Source organism: Populus euphratica, unplaced genomic scaffold, assembly GCF_000495115.2.
Source record: "Populus euphratica unplaced genomic scaffold, PopEup_1.0 scaffold123.1, whole genome shotgun sequence".
Taxonomy (NCBI): Eukaryota; Viridiplantae; Streptophyta; class Magnoliopsida; order Malpighiales; family Salicaceae; genus Populus; species Populus euphratica.
The window spans coordinates 313,257-329,090 of record NW_011499924.1 but is presented as its reverse complement, the minus strand read 5'-3'; the positions used below and the strand labels follow the sequence as shown (position 1 = coordinate 329,090).

At 34.5% G+C, this 15,834-nt stretch overlaps 1 protein-coding gene across 3 annotated transcripts in view; it reads right to left on the bottom strand.

Moving 5' to 3' along the window:
* LOC105135468 (DEAD/DEAH box RNA helicase family protein) overlaps positions 1 to 15,313 on the bottom strand; it is a 16,511-nt gene extending 1,198 nt beyond the window's left edge. Inside the window, exons 1-17 of one of the 3 annotated variants that reach the window (XM_011040352.1) lie at positions 15,042 to 15,313; positions 14,820 to 14,902; positions 14,598 to 14,730; positions 13,310 to 13,640; positions 13,032 to 13,207; positions 12,821 to 12,933; positions 12,107 to 12,335; positions 10,521 to 10,687; positions 9,199 to 9,280; positions 8,685 to 8,774; positions 8,049 to 8,282; positions 7,758 to 7,829; positions 7,436 to 7,588; positions 7,215 to 7,358; positions 4,379 to 4,537; positions 3,768 to 3,851; positions 1,607 to 2,179 (exon numbers count right to left, since the gene is read on the bottom strand). In XM_011040352.1, the coding sequence (XP_011038654.1) occupies positions 1,607 to 2,179; positions 3,768 to 3,851; positions 4,379 to 4,537; positions 7,215 to 7,358; positions 7,436 to 7,588; positions 7,758 to 7,829; positions 8,049 to 8,282; positions 8,685 to 8,774; positions 9,199 to 9,280; positions 10,521 to 10,687; positions 12,107 to 12,335; positions 12,821 to 12,933; positions 13,032 to 13,207; positions 13,310 to 13,640; positions 14,598 to 14,730; positions 14,820 to 14,902; positions 15,042 to 15,080 (2,862 nt within the window). In that variant the 5' untranslated portion in view covers positions 15,081 to 15,313. Of the gene's footprint in view, positions 1 to 1,606; positions 2,180 to 3,767; positions 3,852 to 4,378; positions 4,538 to 7,214; positions 7,359 to 7,435; positions 7,589 to 7,757; positions 7,830 to 8,048; positions 8,283 to 8,684; positions 8,775 to 9,198; positions 9,281 to 10,520; positions 10,688 to 12,106; positions 12,336 to 12,820; positions 12,934 to 13,031; positions 13,641 to 14,597; positions 14,731 to 14,819; positions 14,903 to 15,041 lie in introns of all 3 variants that reach the window. The other 2 variants (XM_011040350.1, XM_011040351.1) reach the window with 2 other exon arrangements.
* Between the last annotated feature and the right edge of the window lie 521 nt (positions 15,314 to 15,834).

Genomic DNA, 15,834 nt, shown 5'->3' with positions numbered 1-15,834 from the left:
TTAAAGACATCCTTATAAAAAATGGAATTTTTATATGTACAAGTGATTATTAACCCACTTGATGAAAAATTAACTTTTCATGCACTGCTCTTTCACGTTGGCCAGTCATGAAGAGAGAGAAGTTCGAGTAAAAGGAACAGAAATGACAAGGAATGATGGAACTCACTGTTAGCAACTTGGGAGCCAAAACTTCCAAGTCTATTTGTTATTTTTTAAAGACATCCTTATAAAATTATTTATCATATATTATCCACTGAAACTTTCCTAAAACTTTCCATAAACCTATTTTTTGAACAAGACATCCATGAAATCATATTAAATTCTTATTAAAAAATATGAACATGATATCAAACACAAGGAGACTGGAATCAAGCACATAAGTTGCACCACTTTATTGTACTTTAAATGGCTCTTACAAAGTGTAAACAATTAAATAAAAAATAAAAACAAATACAAAATCATAGTTTAAAATAATTAGAGACTTGGTAAAACTTTGGTGATTGGCAATTTACCAATTTAACGCACATGATTTAAAAATTATTGCGCTCATGAATTATTAAAAAGCAAAACAAGAAACTTTTATGTCCATCCCCCTTCATAAATTATTAAAAGATCTGGATCAAGTGCAAAATAAAATGATTTAGTTTAGAATTTTACATGAAATATGCAATATTTCCCCCTGGAGCACATATGCCATCATATGCAACGTTTTTTAACAGGAGTCTGGGGCAAAATTTTAAATGCAATAGTTATCAAAGCAAAATGATGGTCAATCTTGAACAAAGACTGTGGACTTCTATTCATCCAATCTGGAAGGGATTTAATTCAAAAGTGAACAATTTTGTTGGATGGATCTTATTATCAATGATACATTTAATGTATGGTAGACCATATTGAGAAGCAGACTTTTATAGACTTATAGTTATGGATATGCATAGAAACTGGACTGAGATCTTTTCGGAGAGTAATGTGTATCTCACACTAAAACATAAAAAGGGATTGCATATCCCAACTAAAGAAACAACTTCACTAACACCATAGGTAGTGTCACTAAATAATGTAATTAGCAAAGCACTTTCTGAATTGATGAATATGCACCCATACCAACATGCAGACCCAATAGCTAGCACATGGGAACCAGAATATGTCCAGAAATATATGCAAACAAAGACAAGCATGGACAATCACAAATGCACCACACCCAAGTAAATGACTTCATTATGCTTTTGCATTCTATCATTGTAACAAACAATGCTCACAGAAAAATAAAAAACCATTGGCGAAGGCCACTTTAGTTCCCTATAATTTGCACCGTGTGCACTTTAGTCCCTAAAAGTATGGGTGCAATGTTACCCTTGTTTGGGGGGGACCTTTTAGCTTCTAATTGATAACAAGATCCAACAGAATATACTTTGTTTTTAGTGCAAAAGCTATAGGGAATATGAGGGGTTAACACAAACAATTTATGCTACTAACAGAAGTTATCAAGCATCCAAAAACCACTAACTAATAATTATAAGAAGAAATATATGATTTATTTTGAATAAATATTGACAATTCAAGCAAAAAAAAAATTAAATGGAAAGACTCCAGAGAAATGACATACCAGTGCCGCAGCATGCGAGTCTTGCAAAATATTCCCATCTATCTCCAACCTGGCAATAGGAAACTCTGGAAGATGTCCAGATTGCTTTTTCCCAAGCAAGTCACCAGGTCCACGGAGAAGAAGATCCATATTTGCCAAGTAAAAACCATCTGACGACTTCTCCAGCACTTTCAGACGGTCAAGGCTGCTGGATGTAGATGCTACCAGTAAACATTTGGACTTCCTTGCCCCACGTCCAACTCGTCCTCTAAGTTGATGCAACTGAGCTATTCCAAATCTTTCAGCATTCATAACAACCATCATAGATGCATCTGGGACATCAACACCAATCTCAATTACTTGAGTGGAAAGCAGTATATGTGTTACACCAGATCTGAATCGTTTCAACGCTTCATCTTTATCATCACTCTTCATTTTTCCATGTAACAACCCACAGTTGTAACCCTGAAACCTGTGAGATATAAATTCAAGATCAGCAGCAGCAGCACGTAGCTGAGGCAGTTGCTCTGATTGTTCAATGACTGGGTACACGAGATACACTCTCCCCCCTGCCTCCAACTCATCTCTCATCATCTGGAAAAATCAATTTGATAATCAATTAGTGTTGGCGGTAATAGCAGGGAGAGAGACAACAAGCAACTAGCAAAAGTATGGCTTCATTCCCGCTAACCTACTAAACTTTTGGAGTTACCAAATCTAGCCGCTCTTTCAAGTCTTCTTTAAAATCAAAATTTCATGACATCGAATGCAAAAAAAGTCTTTGAACTTAACATGCAACAAGGAAACTCAAACATTATAGTTTAAGATAGCAATAAAATTTGATATTTTAGATTACTTTTTGGGTTTTTTATACATAAACGGATTTATAAGGTGATCTCCAATTTCAATCTCTCTCTTAATAATATAACTTCGTCTATGTTAAATCCTATACGGATAACTAAACATTAATGTTATTCTACAGTATTACTTTTATCTAATTGAATATAGAATACATCCAAAATTGATTTTCACAACAAGGGGATTGTGCATCTTTAAAACTTTAAAAACTTTCGTATGGATTGCCTTATCTTAAATTTTTTAGCATAATGATCATCACAAATAACTCATGCCAAACGACAGAACATAGTTACTAGCACGTTTATTTTACTTTTAAAGAACATTATTTTTTCTAACAATAATTTCAGTAGAAGTTAGGATAGGATTACAATGTTCAAAATCGATATCATGCAATTTCAATTGCTAATAAAGGACACTTTAAATGAAGATTAATTTAGTCACTGCATAAAGTTATGAATTGGGATTAACAGATGGAGTGCAAATAAAACCATTCCTAATAGAATTACCACCACTGACATATACAAAGCTATGATTCACACTTTAAAGATCCTAACAAAAAACATTGCAAACCATGAACATAGTAAGATCCATAAAGCAGATAGCTTAGAATCTGGTAGAAAAACATAACAAGACAGTACAAAAGTATTGGGATCTATTATAACTTAGGTAATTTTGACTGAGAAATTATATGAGAGATGGAGGATCTTTCTTAAACACTGTCTTTCTCTTCACCAACAGTTTAAAGCGGTATGTACTTTGGAAGGGTTTGGAAATTTCACAAGTCTGTTCTTTCCCACCTCTTGGTCATTCATCTCATTGTTGCTTTTTGTTTGGTCAATCCCCCAAAGAGAAAAATCAAACGACAATGGTAATGAACTACTATTGCAAGGGAGGTCAAACAGGTATTCTCCATAATGCACATGTTGTGTTATAAAAGACCTCCAGAATATTCTGTGATTTAGTGTGTGTGGAATGGGTGAACTGACAGAATTTCAAAGGTTTGTTATCGAATAAGGTGATCATTCATCGCACATAAGAAAATTTTAATTTGAAAAGAAAATGGAACAGAATAAACAGGGTAAGCTATCTCCGATCTCTCTGAAAAACGTCCAAGGACACTCCCCCAAATGTTACATGTTATAACGTTCTTAACAAATGTTACAGTGATTGTCATAAGACCTGTTATAAAGTCCTCTAGGAAGGTAAGAAAAAGTCCCAAGCCTTAAGACATCCTGCTCATGTCATGAAGAAGTTGCAAAATACTTGAGACGTGTTTTAAACTACACAGTACATTTAGACATGTTAAAATAAAACAGTACCAAACCTTGTAGACATCTTCAAAGCCATCATAATTTCCTTCAAAAATATATGTTTCAACCGGAACTCTTCCAGGAGGCAAGTCAGTTATCTGCCAACAAGGAAACCAAACAATGACCTCATAAGAGGTGAATTTAATTAAATCCACCAACAGCTTGTAAATATATATATATATATATAATTAATGTAAGAATTCATGGGGCCACAAAAATCAGATGCATACCCACTTTATTAAGGGGGAAAAAAAATGATATCTTCAACCCAAAACTTATGCTAGAAGAAATCAACCATACAACTCCAAAAATAAGCAGCTGTCTACTTGAACTGCTATGTATTTACATGAATGAAGTATGCAGTGCCCCTTGTTAGTAACCAGAAAAGGAAATAAAATAAGTTAGAGATGAAAACCATGAATTGTGGCCAAATAATGTTTTTCACTAAACTTGCTTGAAATGGTTTTGAAAGACGTATATGTGAAGTCTAGACAACCTTGTCCATAACCAAGATATAGATAACTTATGCCCTACATTATGAAATAAGGTGAAAAGATTAAAGGAAAGTTTTAAAAAGCTGCTCAAATGAAAAGATTATAACCGCTGAGGCAAAAGATTTAATTACTTGTGTTAAAGACATATCTCCATATAAAGCCAGAGCAAGTGTCCTTGGAATGGGAGTGGCTGACATGGCAAGAACATGTGGGGCCATATGGAAATCACCTTCTGAAGATGTATCTGTGTTGGATGCTGACATTCTTGAACTTAGAGGGCTATGGTATAGCTGCAGAGATTAGGTTCCATGCCTCAGTCACCCCGTCTTATAAAATAATCACAGAAAGATAATGAAACCTTGAGTTGCAAATGACAGCATTAAATTTTGTTTAAAATAAATGATAGAGAAATGATTTTCAGCACAAAATAGCAAAAAACAACTTAGAAGCATGCATCAGGTAAGAGATTCATCTTTGACAATGGAAGCATCACAAATAAGTCATCAATGCTATTTACAAAATCCACTTTTTGGTTAATGACACTGCCAGCATTTCTTAGGCGGTAAATTAATAGCAAAGGTCTAAAGCATAATGGTAAGAACAAGGCTGGAGACTGTATTTTCTTCTTTCCAGGTTTTATAATACAATGAAAAAGGATATAGAAAGATGACTGCGTGTTTAATTCCATAAATAAAATAGAGCTCCTGACAAATCAATCATGTAAGATGTAAGATAAAAACCATCTATCCAATTATAAAAAAAAACCTTCCTTCCATCCTCTTAACTAATTTTGTGGATCAGTTCACTTCCATTTTAGCTTCATACTTCCAATGTAAACACTATTCCTGTCCTACTTATCTTACAGAGCAAACACACCACTCCTCCCTCCTTCCATACCCCCACTTTCTTTCACCCTAGCAAAACTGATGCATTAGAATTGTTACAGAACTCACAAACATCATTAACTCCCTGCCACAGGTGATTTTTTGCTTTTCATTTTAAAGCAACACCAGGATATCCATTGCAATCTTAACACAGTTTGAAGACAACCATTTAAAACTTCAAACTAATAGACCTTGGTTCCAATAACTTCACCGCGCCAATTAGCTCTTGATACAGTCAAAACTCAGTACATACCACCTGCAATTTTCCACACTTCAAAAATTTTATTACATCAATTTGACTGCATCCTAGAGCCCAGTAGAGTTATTATATCAATTTTCAGCACTTTTGTTTAAAAGAATAGGAGAATCTATGCAGCAGAAATAATAGTTGGACCTACAGTGAAATATATGTAGCTCCCGCATAAATTTAAGGAGCCAGTCTTCAGAGTATATTTTGGAAAATCATGATCAATGGGAAAGCATAAAGATGTAATATTCGCTATTTAGTCCAAAACATTTCTTGCTCTTGAATCTACCATATTCAGTGATGGGCCAGCAAACCAGGCTCCAATTGAAGCATGATCAGATGTACAGGAAATCAACACAAGGAAATGATTCTATAAAGCAACAAAATATTGTTCTACAAATGCTAAAGAAACCTGCTCAGTAAATATTATGTTTTTTGGCAGTGTTGGAGGGGATGATTTAGCACCAGGCCTTGACAATTTCTTGCTTTTACTAGGTAACATTAATGGGGGTTGATTGAGGGCCAGGGTCTGTCAGCTTTTACTGATAATAAAAGTTTTATAGTGAGCTCTATATGCAGCTCTGTAAGATGAAGTAATAAAAAGTGATTTAATATCTTGTTTCCCAAAAACTGAGACCAAAAACAAACAAAATGGGGGGAACAATTCACAGACAGGCCGAAGTTTAAAACTGAAACATGGTTGAGTGCAGTAGTACAGAGCTTATGAGAAACACATCAAATATTACCGATCCACATAAAATTCTCAGCTATGAATTATCAATCCACATCGCAAAATTCTTGTCTAAGAATTCTGGCATTACATCACTAATTCATATAAAATCATATCCTTCACCTGACACAGTTATATTCTGCCATCATCAATAAGTTTGGAAACCAATGATCCCCATAGGCCGCATCAACTCAGTAATGATTACACAACCCTATCCCTTCTCATTGTCCTTTAAATTCATCCACATCATAAACAAGCACCAAAGTTGTGTGACACTTGCATAAAAAACTCTACACAGCCAGCTCAGTACCTCCACTTGCTTCCACCACTGATATTCAGTTTCTCTGACCATTAAAGCAACCACAAATCTCCAGAATCACTCACCCAAACAAGCTTCAATCATCAATTCATTGGCCTATAACATGTGATGGATTATGAGGAGTGACTTGCAGGATTAATATTTGCTCATTTTAAGTTTTTAATATTTTTCATGAACTTTATATTTCCTATTTAGCACTTAAGAAAGTATTAGGATTTAGTTCTATAACCTATTACTATGTTTTTCTATGGTTAATGTTCCCTTTTTTTTTTCCAGATGAGTATAGAAGCTCAACTACCTCAGTGAGTGTTGAACCCGTAACCTCTGGCTCAACTCCCATTCCAACTGGGCTAATGTGTTTCTGCTTGTAGTAGCTTCAAACCCATACAAGCCACTGCAGTTAGGCATTAGTAATGAATCTGAACACTGATTGATCAAATATATGAGTATTTGAGATTTCATAGAATTCTCTTAAATTTCTTATTGTTTTTGTTTTTGCTCATCGCTTGGTTTGACATCAATGGGAACATGGAGAAGATTTTTGTACTTAAAATGTGATCTTTTTGAATCTTTTCTAATCTGCATGCCACAATATTCTCAAAAAAATTGAACACCAAGAAAAACTAAAGAAACCAAATCACCATGCTGTTTGAGTATATCTTCACTAACAAGGAAGTAATAACAAGCGATTGCAATGACAAAAGACAAAAAGACATGAAATAACAGATCAAGTTAACTAGATATTTACAGTAAGAAGTCATCATACTAGAACAAGGAGGCAGACAACCTTACTATTAAACCTTCCTCTCTGGATCACACCAAAGCGTTGTTGCTCATCTACTATAGCAATACGTAAAGCAGAGAATTCTACATTCTCAGATATCAAACTGTGGGTTCCAATGACCATTGAGATGTCTCCACTTTGGAGATCCTGTCAATTAATTCAATGAAAAAGAATCTCAAAGATTGTCTTTTAAAAATCAAACGAGCACTTGATAAAAAACATACCCTACGAATCATCCGTGATTGTTTCAATGGGGTTGATCCTGTTAATAAAGCAACAGAAGGCTTTGACTGGACTTCGTCCATAGTCTCTAGCAAATTAAGTAAGTGTTCATAATGTTGGATCGCAAGCAACTCAGTTGGAACCATGAAAGCTGCCTAAAGTACAGAAACCTCATTATAAATATGTAACACAGAACATAGACATTGCAAAGTGATAACTATCAAAGAAGTTAGCATGACAAAACATGTGGGAACAATCCAGAAAAATAAAATAAATGAATGAACAAATATGTGTATTACATAACGTGTTCATGAAGGGGTCAACCTGATAACCAGAACCAATAACCTCCATACAAGCCAGAAAAGCTACAATCGTTTTCCCACATCCAACATCACCCTGAAACAAACATCAAATTTGAAGAATGATATCTTTTTCAGAGTTCAATAATCTCAATCACATGCCACAAAGTTTAACATAGAATCTGATTACTCTATACTGATAACCAAAAATAACTCTTTGGATAAGCTCAAAACAGAACATCAGACTGAAAGCAAATAGAAACAGGTTCTACATTGTTTTTAGTGATAAAACAACTAGTCATATAAAATCCAGAACCTGTAAGAGTCGATTCATGGGAACTGGTCGCTTCAGATCCCATATAATTTGTGCAGAAGCACTTAGCTGGCTTGAAGTAAGGGAATATGGAAGAGCCTTCAAGAATTTCTTGGTGAGATTGGACCAATCTTCCACATAAACTGCATTCAACTCAGGTTTACTGTACTTGTCCAGCAGTCCATCTTTCTCCATTCGCGAACCAAGACCTTCAAGCATTTGAAATAAGCGCCCCAACTGCAGAAAGTGTGATACACTAGAGTTAATAAAAGAGAAGCCATGAGACATCAGCACAAAAACAACTTGCAATACAAGGAAAAGGCAGAAATAACAAGCTTCAAGTAAAATAGATAGTGACCTTCCAGCTACTAAAAAAAGAAAAGAGAAAAAGACGCAACCCAGTCAATGGCTGTAAACAAGATTTTGGAAATAATCATGTGATGATGTCACTGGAAGCATTATCATCTATTAAATAGCATGCATTCCAGATCATAATTGCACTCCCTTTTATAAAACAGTCTGCTACTGCAATGAATCATGTACAAAATGAACAATAATGATACAGAGTGAATACATAATGTCTCACAGCAATACAATCGTGATTCATATGCCATATAGTAACATGAAATTTAAGATCACCTGTAGATAAAAAAATTCATCAAAAATAAGCCTTTTGCGAGCTAAATCAGCCTCATCTGCATTTTTTGGCTGGTGAATCCCTATATATGCCTGCAATTTTTTGAGAAAAGAAATTTAAGTTTATCAAATTAAGCAAGCATTGACAGGAAATAACGGCCACACATGCTATATTTGTGCACATAAATAGAGGCACTGCCATAGTTAAATGTTCACGATGCAATTTATTTTATTGTTGAAGTATTATTTTATAGCATTCTAATCCGTTAAGGAACTTCAACACCCACACTGATCACTAATCAGAACTCCTAAAAGCTCAAGACTGCTTGGAAGAAGACAGAACTGAGGCACAGCAAACCACACAATTTACCTCAAAATATGATGATAGTATAGATGATCTATCAGCAAATCAAGCACATTATCACTAGTAACATTAATGGTCATTCTCGGTATATGAAGAACCAAAATATGCATTAATATATCAATAATTGAAGCATATTCTAAAAGACTTCCTTACTTCGTGGAGACGTAAAAGTCCAAAATCCTGAATGATTTCTTTTGGAATAGGATCAACATCAGCAAGCAGGGCTTGTACAGCTCTGGAAGACATAAGAGAAATGTAAGAACATGTAGATACCTCTAAACTACATACTGTTGTCTCATAAACTAAAAAAATTAGCTTGAGCCCCTTAACCATTCCTTTTTTAGTGATCAAGTTTTCTTTCAGATTAAACTAATGAGTAAACTTCTTTCATGTATACTATAATGTTGACGCAACTGCAAAGAAGCATAAATCTGCTAAATTCAAAGAAAATGCCTGTGGGGGGTAAGATTGTCTATATTTAGAAAATAGTCTAATAAAAAAGAAATTATGGAACCACCCACCATGTTAAGAGGGTGAGTTAAGAAAATCTACATTATTGTCACTCTAAACACATTTTAGAGAACAAAGACTAACTAATTCTATTACTTTTTTTAGTTATGGAACAAAATATGAGAAGAATGATTACTGCCACGCAGCATTCCTCAGTACTTTCCTAATGTCATGCCTCAAGCACATAAAGTATATATGCTATTCATGAAAGGAAGTCACAACAGTAATGCCGCCACATGGTGGGGGAAAATGGGCTAATAGTAGTACACTGCACCACTTTGTGCAAAATCTTAGGAAAATTATAGAGAAGAATGATTCAACCGGATTCATGCAATGTTTGATTGATCTGAAAATGTAAGCAAATGATTGTTTAAAAAACACAGAAGTTTTCTCTCCTTTTTTTTTCCGGCTAGGACATTTTCTTGGAGATCTATTTTGTTGAATAACTCTTTTGACCAACATCAAGCATTTGGAGAACACAATCCTTACTGAAGTTTCTATCAAAAAACACATCTACAGAGGTAAGGAAAATTTGAAGAACCATCAGAATGAACTTTCCAAAAGGTTTTGCAGTGTCAAAAAAGCAGGTACAACATATAATTCTCTAATGTCTACAGAAGACTCAACATTGTTGGTCAACAACTGTGGTTCATATCTTGGAGTACACTAAACCAGATCTCTTTTCTTTAGATAAAGAGGAAATTGTGTAAATAGCCATAAAAGAATTACAAAAGCATCATTTTCTTATATATAAGCAATTAATGCCAACTGAACAGCATGAAAGGAAAAGCACGTAACAAAATAAGAGACAATAAAAGGCTTAGCTTCATGCTCAACACATGCATACATATCCTAAAGAAGGATTAGACTTGAATCATTAATCATAGAGGCAACAGGAACTGAGAAAAGGGGCTGCCTTTGAATGACAGGAGATGCCAAACTGCAAAAAGGGTATCGCACAAAACCTTGAAATAGTATCCCGAAGAAAGTCAGGATTTAAGCCTCCTTTTGAAGGGTATATAGGATATGGCCTCCCTTCCACAATAGAAGATGAATCTTCTGTGTCTTTTAGCACATCAATATTGTATTCTTTTATTTCATAGTGATCTCCTTTAGTACTCATAGTTCTAACCTACATCACAACACATTCACGCACCAAGTCTCAAAATGTCCAAAACTCAAAACATGATGTCAATAAATAAATCAAACATCTTGAGAATAGAATCAAAGGGGAACCATACATCATATGGAAAAAAATATATAACCACTTCTTTGTATAATAAAAAATCTAATTATTTTAGTAGTTGCTGATCCTACTATGCTACTTGAAGATTCAATTCACACTATCATATTTTTTATACCTAAATAGACCACTATAGAAATGACAGACACTGAAATATGTGTGACATCAGCTCAATAAATCTAAGAAATCATTTCCATAAAAGAATATCTGACTACCAACACCCTTTTCCAGAAAATTCAACATACAATCATCATCAGGATGGAGGCACAATGCTGGTTGACATTTAGTTCACAAGCTATCATTTTTGAATGGGTAAAACTATAAGAGTTCTATTGCGACAAAGGGTATAATACAAGGGATGATAAAACAAAAACAATAAGGAAAAGAAAGAAATGCTAAAGCATGAAAAAAGCTAGATTCTGAGCCTTAAGAAAGTAAGAATAGACAGGAGGACAGAATCCCCTTTCATGGGAGTGCACACTACTATAATCCACTGATTAACATGGCAAGTAGATGGGTGAATTTCACAAGTAAACAAACAGTTATACATCCTAGAAAAGAAGTTGCTTTACAGGAAGAGATCACACAACCATATTTTTTTAATATCAGGAGAACTAATTCAGAAAATGCATAAACAAATAATATCATAAGCAACATGGTACCTATATGAATATAAAAATATAAAGGGGAAAGGCAAAAGAAAAATGAAGAGGAAAAAAGGCTTCTCTCTCATTTCTCTTGACTAATTCAATCAAAAGAGAAAATGTACATGAAAAGATTATTTGGAAGAAATTGCAGAAAAGAAAAGGGAAATGTCTCCACACAAATAGATTAAATGTATGTGTGAGTGCAATGTACAATCACACATACACGAAGTGGAAACTTTACATCAATTATTCTCTAGAAGAGCTATCCAAGTCCTAAAAACACCTCCAAAGCTAGTTTCTGGAAAGGACAACTTCAATAAAAGGTCTCAAACAAAAAGTACAAAATACAGCATCCAAAAGTTTATAAATGCTTTTTCACCCCAACACCACCTTGGAATATAAGTTCACAAAATATGCACTTACACAACTTGAAGTGAATTAGTCTTCAGCATCCCCCACTGGAAATACAAGTAAAATGACTCATGCAAAGTAGAAACTTCATAGAATCAGCAGGCCAAAAGAAGAAGAAAGATCCAGTAATGGGACTCGTTACAAATTTCTTACCCTTGCTCAAGCTAACACTCCTAGATGAAACAATATGAAAACAACTGAATATATCTTTATCAAGACACAGAAAAAAAGGTGGAGAAGTCCTACTCACCTTACCACTAACACAGACAACATCTCCCAATTTATGTTTCGCTTCGACTTTTTTAAGAAATGGTAGACAAGTAAAACGGGTGCCACGAAAATATTTCTTAAGGTGCAGATAAATCGTTTTCTTTCCTCCAGTATTGTTGTCATCAATCAAGTGCTTAGATTCGTTGTTTATAATCTCGCAAGCCACAATCACTTCAGCAAATGCTAGTGAATAACTGGCTTTAACAGCCCTGAAAAAGAAACGGTCAATAATATCAATATTGATACACAAACTTCCCTTTCACTTAATGGTCAATGCATCAACAGACAAGCACGCAGAAGATGTGTGTAGTTAGACAAGAAAATGTAAAGTGCACATGAAGAGAGTGGATATCATGCACAGCAAGAAACTGGAAATCGAATAAATATAAAAAAACATCTAAATATGCTGAGACACAGTGTCCTTAAAAACAGGTTTAAAACTTTAATTCCACAAGACCTGACAGCATGATGTTAGCCAAAAAAACAAGAACAGTGCATTAAAGGGATAGACACAACAAATACCCACAATCATGTGCTCTGTTTTCCCTTACCTAATATAAGTGATATAGGAACTCCGAGAACTTATTAAAACACAGGCCAAAAATATGTTGATGTACTGAAAAACAGTCTGACATTTTGTTTGTCCAGCATAAAGAATGAGAGGGTAAGAATTTCAGGAACGATACCTCAATACCTGGAAGATGTTACCTTCCCAACAGAAATCAAATACTGTCCATCGTCAATTCCAAAATGTGCATTCTGCAAATCAGCATAGGTTCGAGGAAAATGTTGCAGCAACTTCCGCAACTGCATGAACCGTGACAAGAATGTGAACCCATGTCCTATTCCAATTATAAGAACATAAAAGAACTTTAACTTTTCACATTATCTGCAACAGACCCTACCGTGTAAAAACCACAATTTTCCAGCTGACAGCGTTGCCTAGAACTTAACCCAGGCAGGCAACTGATAGGTTTATCAAGATATGCAACATTTACTTGTGATTCAGGCTCCACTTTGGTAGTGTATTCTTCCATGCCAATTTTAGGAACTATTTTTTCTTCAGTTTCCAACGTCATATCTGGAAAATATGAAGGCAAACTGTGAAAATTTTCTTCTTTTATTTCTTTTGATGTATATGTATTTTCTTCCCTGAATTCACTTAATATGTATGAGCTTTCACCTCTTAATTCTTTTGGCATGGAAGAGTTCACATTTTCAGTGTGTGGAGAAGCCAACTGTTCATGAAGAGTCTCTGGATCAACACATTTCACACCCATAGCATTTGGAAGAAATCCTTCCAGAATTTTAGCTGCTAAAAGGCTGTTAATTTCAGACTCATCATACAGTTCCACTGGAGGAGAACTACCCAAGACAATGGATGGAAATCTTTTACATGCCAAGGAGACATCAAAATCATCTGTATCATCTTTGGCATTCCCTCTGAATTGTTTTGCAGCTGTTTCATTCTCGATTAAATCATGAAAACCATCATAATCCATGAGCGCTTGGACCTGTAAGAAATTAAAAATTGCAAGTCAAAGAACATCTAGAATGAAGAGCTAAATAACACTCAGACAATACAGACGAAGCATTCTTCATATTCCAATAACATAAGAGAATAATTACACGATTGTGTCAGATAAAACCTCGTGAAAATACAAAACCTAAAACAAAAGGGTGGGGTGCCTTTCACTAACAAGAATGATTGATCCATGCTTATGAGATGCCTCTTGATTACAAGTACAAAAGGGTGGGGTGCCTTTCACTATCAAGAATGATTGATCCATGCTTATGAGATGCCTCTTGATTACAAGTTGCTGGGCATTTTTCCTCTGGAAATCTTCATGATCGATTCTCAGCTATTAGCTGTGATCTCTAACATAATTAAACCAATGATAACCCTTGCCTTAAAAATCCCAACAGTGTTTTCATAAAGATTATTCTAACCCATCATTAATTTTGATCACATTTTTCCCAACAGACTTGCACATCGTTCACTCTTTGGAGGGGGGGGGGGCTATTCAAAAGAAAATGGAAAGGCTGTAAAAGCTCTCTTTGCGGGTAAGAAATATCCAAACAGTATTGATAGAAGTTCAAAAAAAAAAAAAAAAAACCTCCAAGCAAGAGGAAGACAGCATTTAAGTGAAGTTTCCTTCAAATACTGTTACCGAGTTTTTACCATCAATCCAGGTCGTTTTTATTTCTCCGTGTCACCTTTTTCATCCTTTCATCTTGAATGGAATCGAGCTTCTAATACATTTAAATTTTTTTTCCACGTATGGCCACAGTATTCTCCGCCATCAAGTTTCTATAACTACTCTTTACGGATCCAAGATTTGCTAATGCTACACATCATCTTGAAGAAACGGCCCGTTGCAGTGAGTGGAGATATTGTAGAAACAAGAGAAAAAAATGACAAAGAGAACAAATGCAAAAGAAAACTCATCTGTCAACACACACTCGTTTACCCTATTTAGCAATTTTGACCGATTTGATATAATTTGTTCGCCATGCTTGCCTACTTGTTTAAACAAACTTTCCACAAATGTATGCTTCGAACAAGAAGGCAATTTTGATATCCTGAAGACGAAATTATTAAACCTGCAACTCAAAAGGGAAAATTCAGATTGTTGGAAGTATTCTAAAAAAAAAATCATTTGATCAGAATAAAATAAGAAAACAATAAGCACCTCATGTTTCTACTCAAAGCACTCCGACACCCTCTCTCAGCTTTAAAGAAAACTATATTCGTCGGCCATTTTCCACTGCAACACTGAAATGGAATCTTTGATCAAGAGATAAATAAATAGAGAACTGTAATTCTTCTTTTTGTTGAAAAAAAAAACTAGATAATTATTTCAATAACAATTTATAGAAAAAAAAGAATAAGTAAATATCATTCCTATGCTTACAATACGAAACGATCCCATAGCTGACAGAGTCGGTGCCATGAGAAGCAAGCTCAAAACATGAGCATGTCCTGTCCTGTCCTTCCTAATTACAAAGTCGATGCAATGAAGAAAAAAGAAAGAAAGAGACGCCTTCAGTTCGATTCAGTGTTTATGATCAGTATCTAATTTATGACTGGTTTCGATTTAAAAAAAAAATACATTGCTTCTTCCCTTTACCCTTTGACACGAACTGTAATAGTTCATATCAGTGGGTGTGGAAAGATGAAGAGCTCGTATCCAGAGGCGGGAGATATTATTATTGTTATTGTTACAACAAAAGCCCTGCTTCTCTTTCCCGGCCCAGTTCATGAGCCCACATCTCTTCATGTGAAAAGAGGCCGAAATCAGTTTAATTTAGTCACTGTATTTGTCTTTGAAGCGATGTGTACCCCTGTATTTTGAATTTTGTCAATCATAACTGATTAGCGTCAAGTATTTGGGAACCAACCTTTCGATTAGGGAAAAAAATGGCCAATTTCTGCATGGAATTTTTTCATAGGACATGTTGGGAGCGCGTTGAAACTTGCACAATTTAATTGAAAAATAAATTATTTAAAAATCAAATTATAATACCACTTGAACAATAAAGTGAATGAAAACGAAACAAGATTTTAGATAAAGAATAAAAAATGAATTGCTTTAGGATACTAGTATTGGTTATCTTTTAAAGTTTTTTATTATTTAAAAATATTTTAAAATAATATTTCTTATTTTAAAAAAATTATTTTTAATATTAGTATATTAAAATAATATT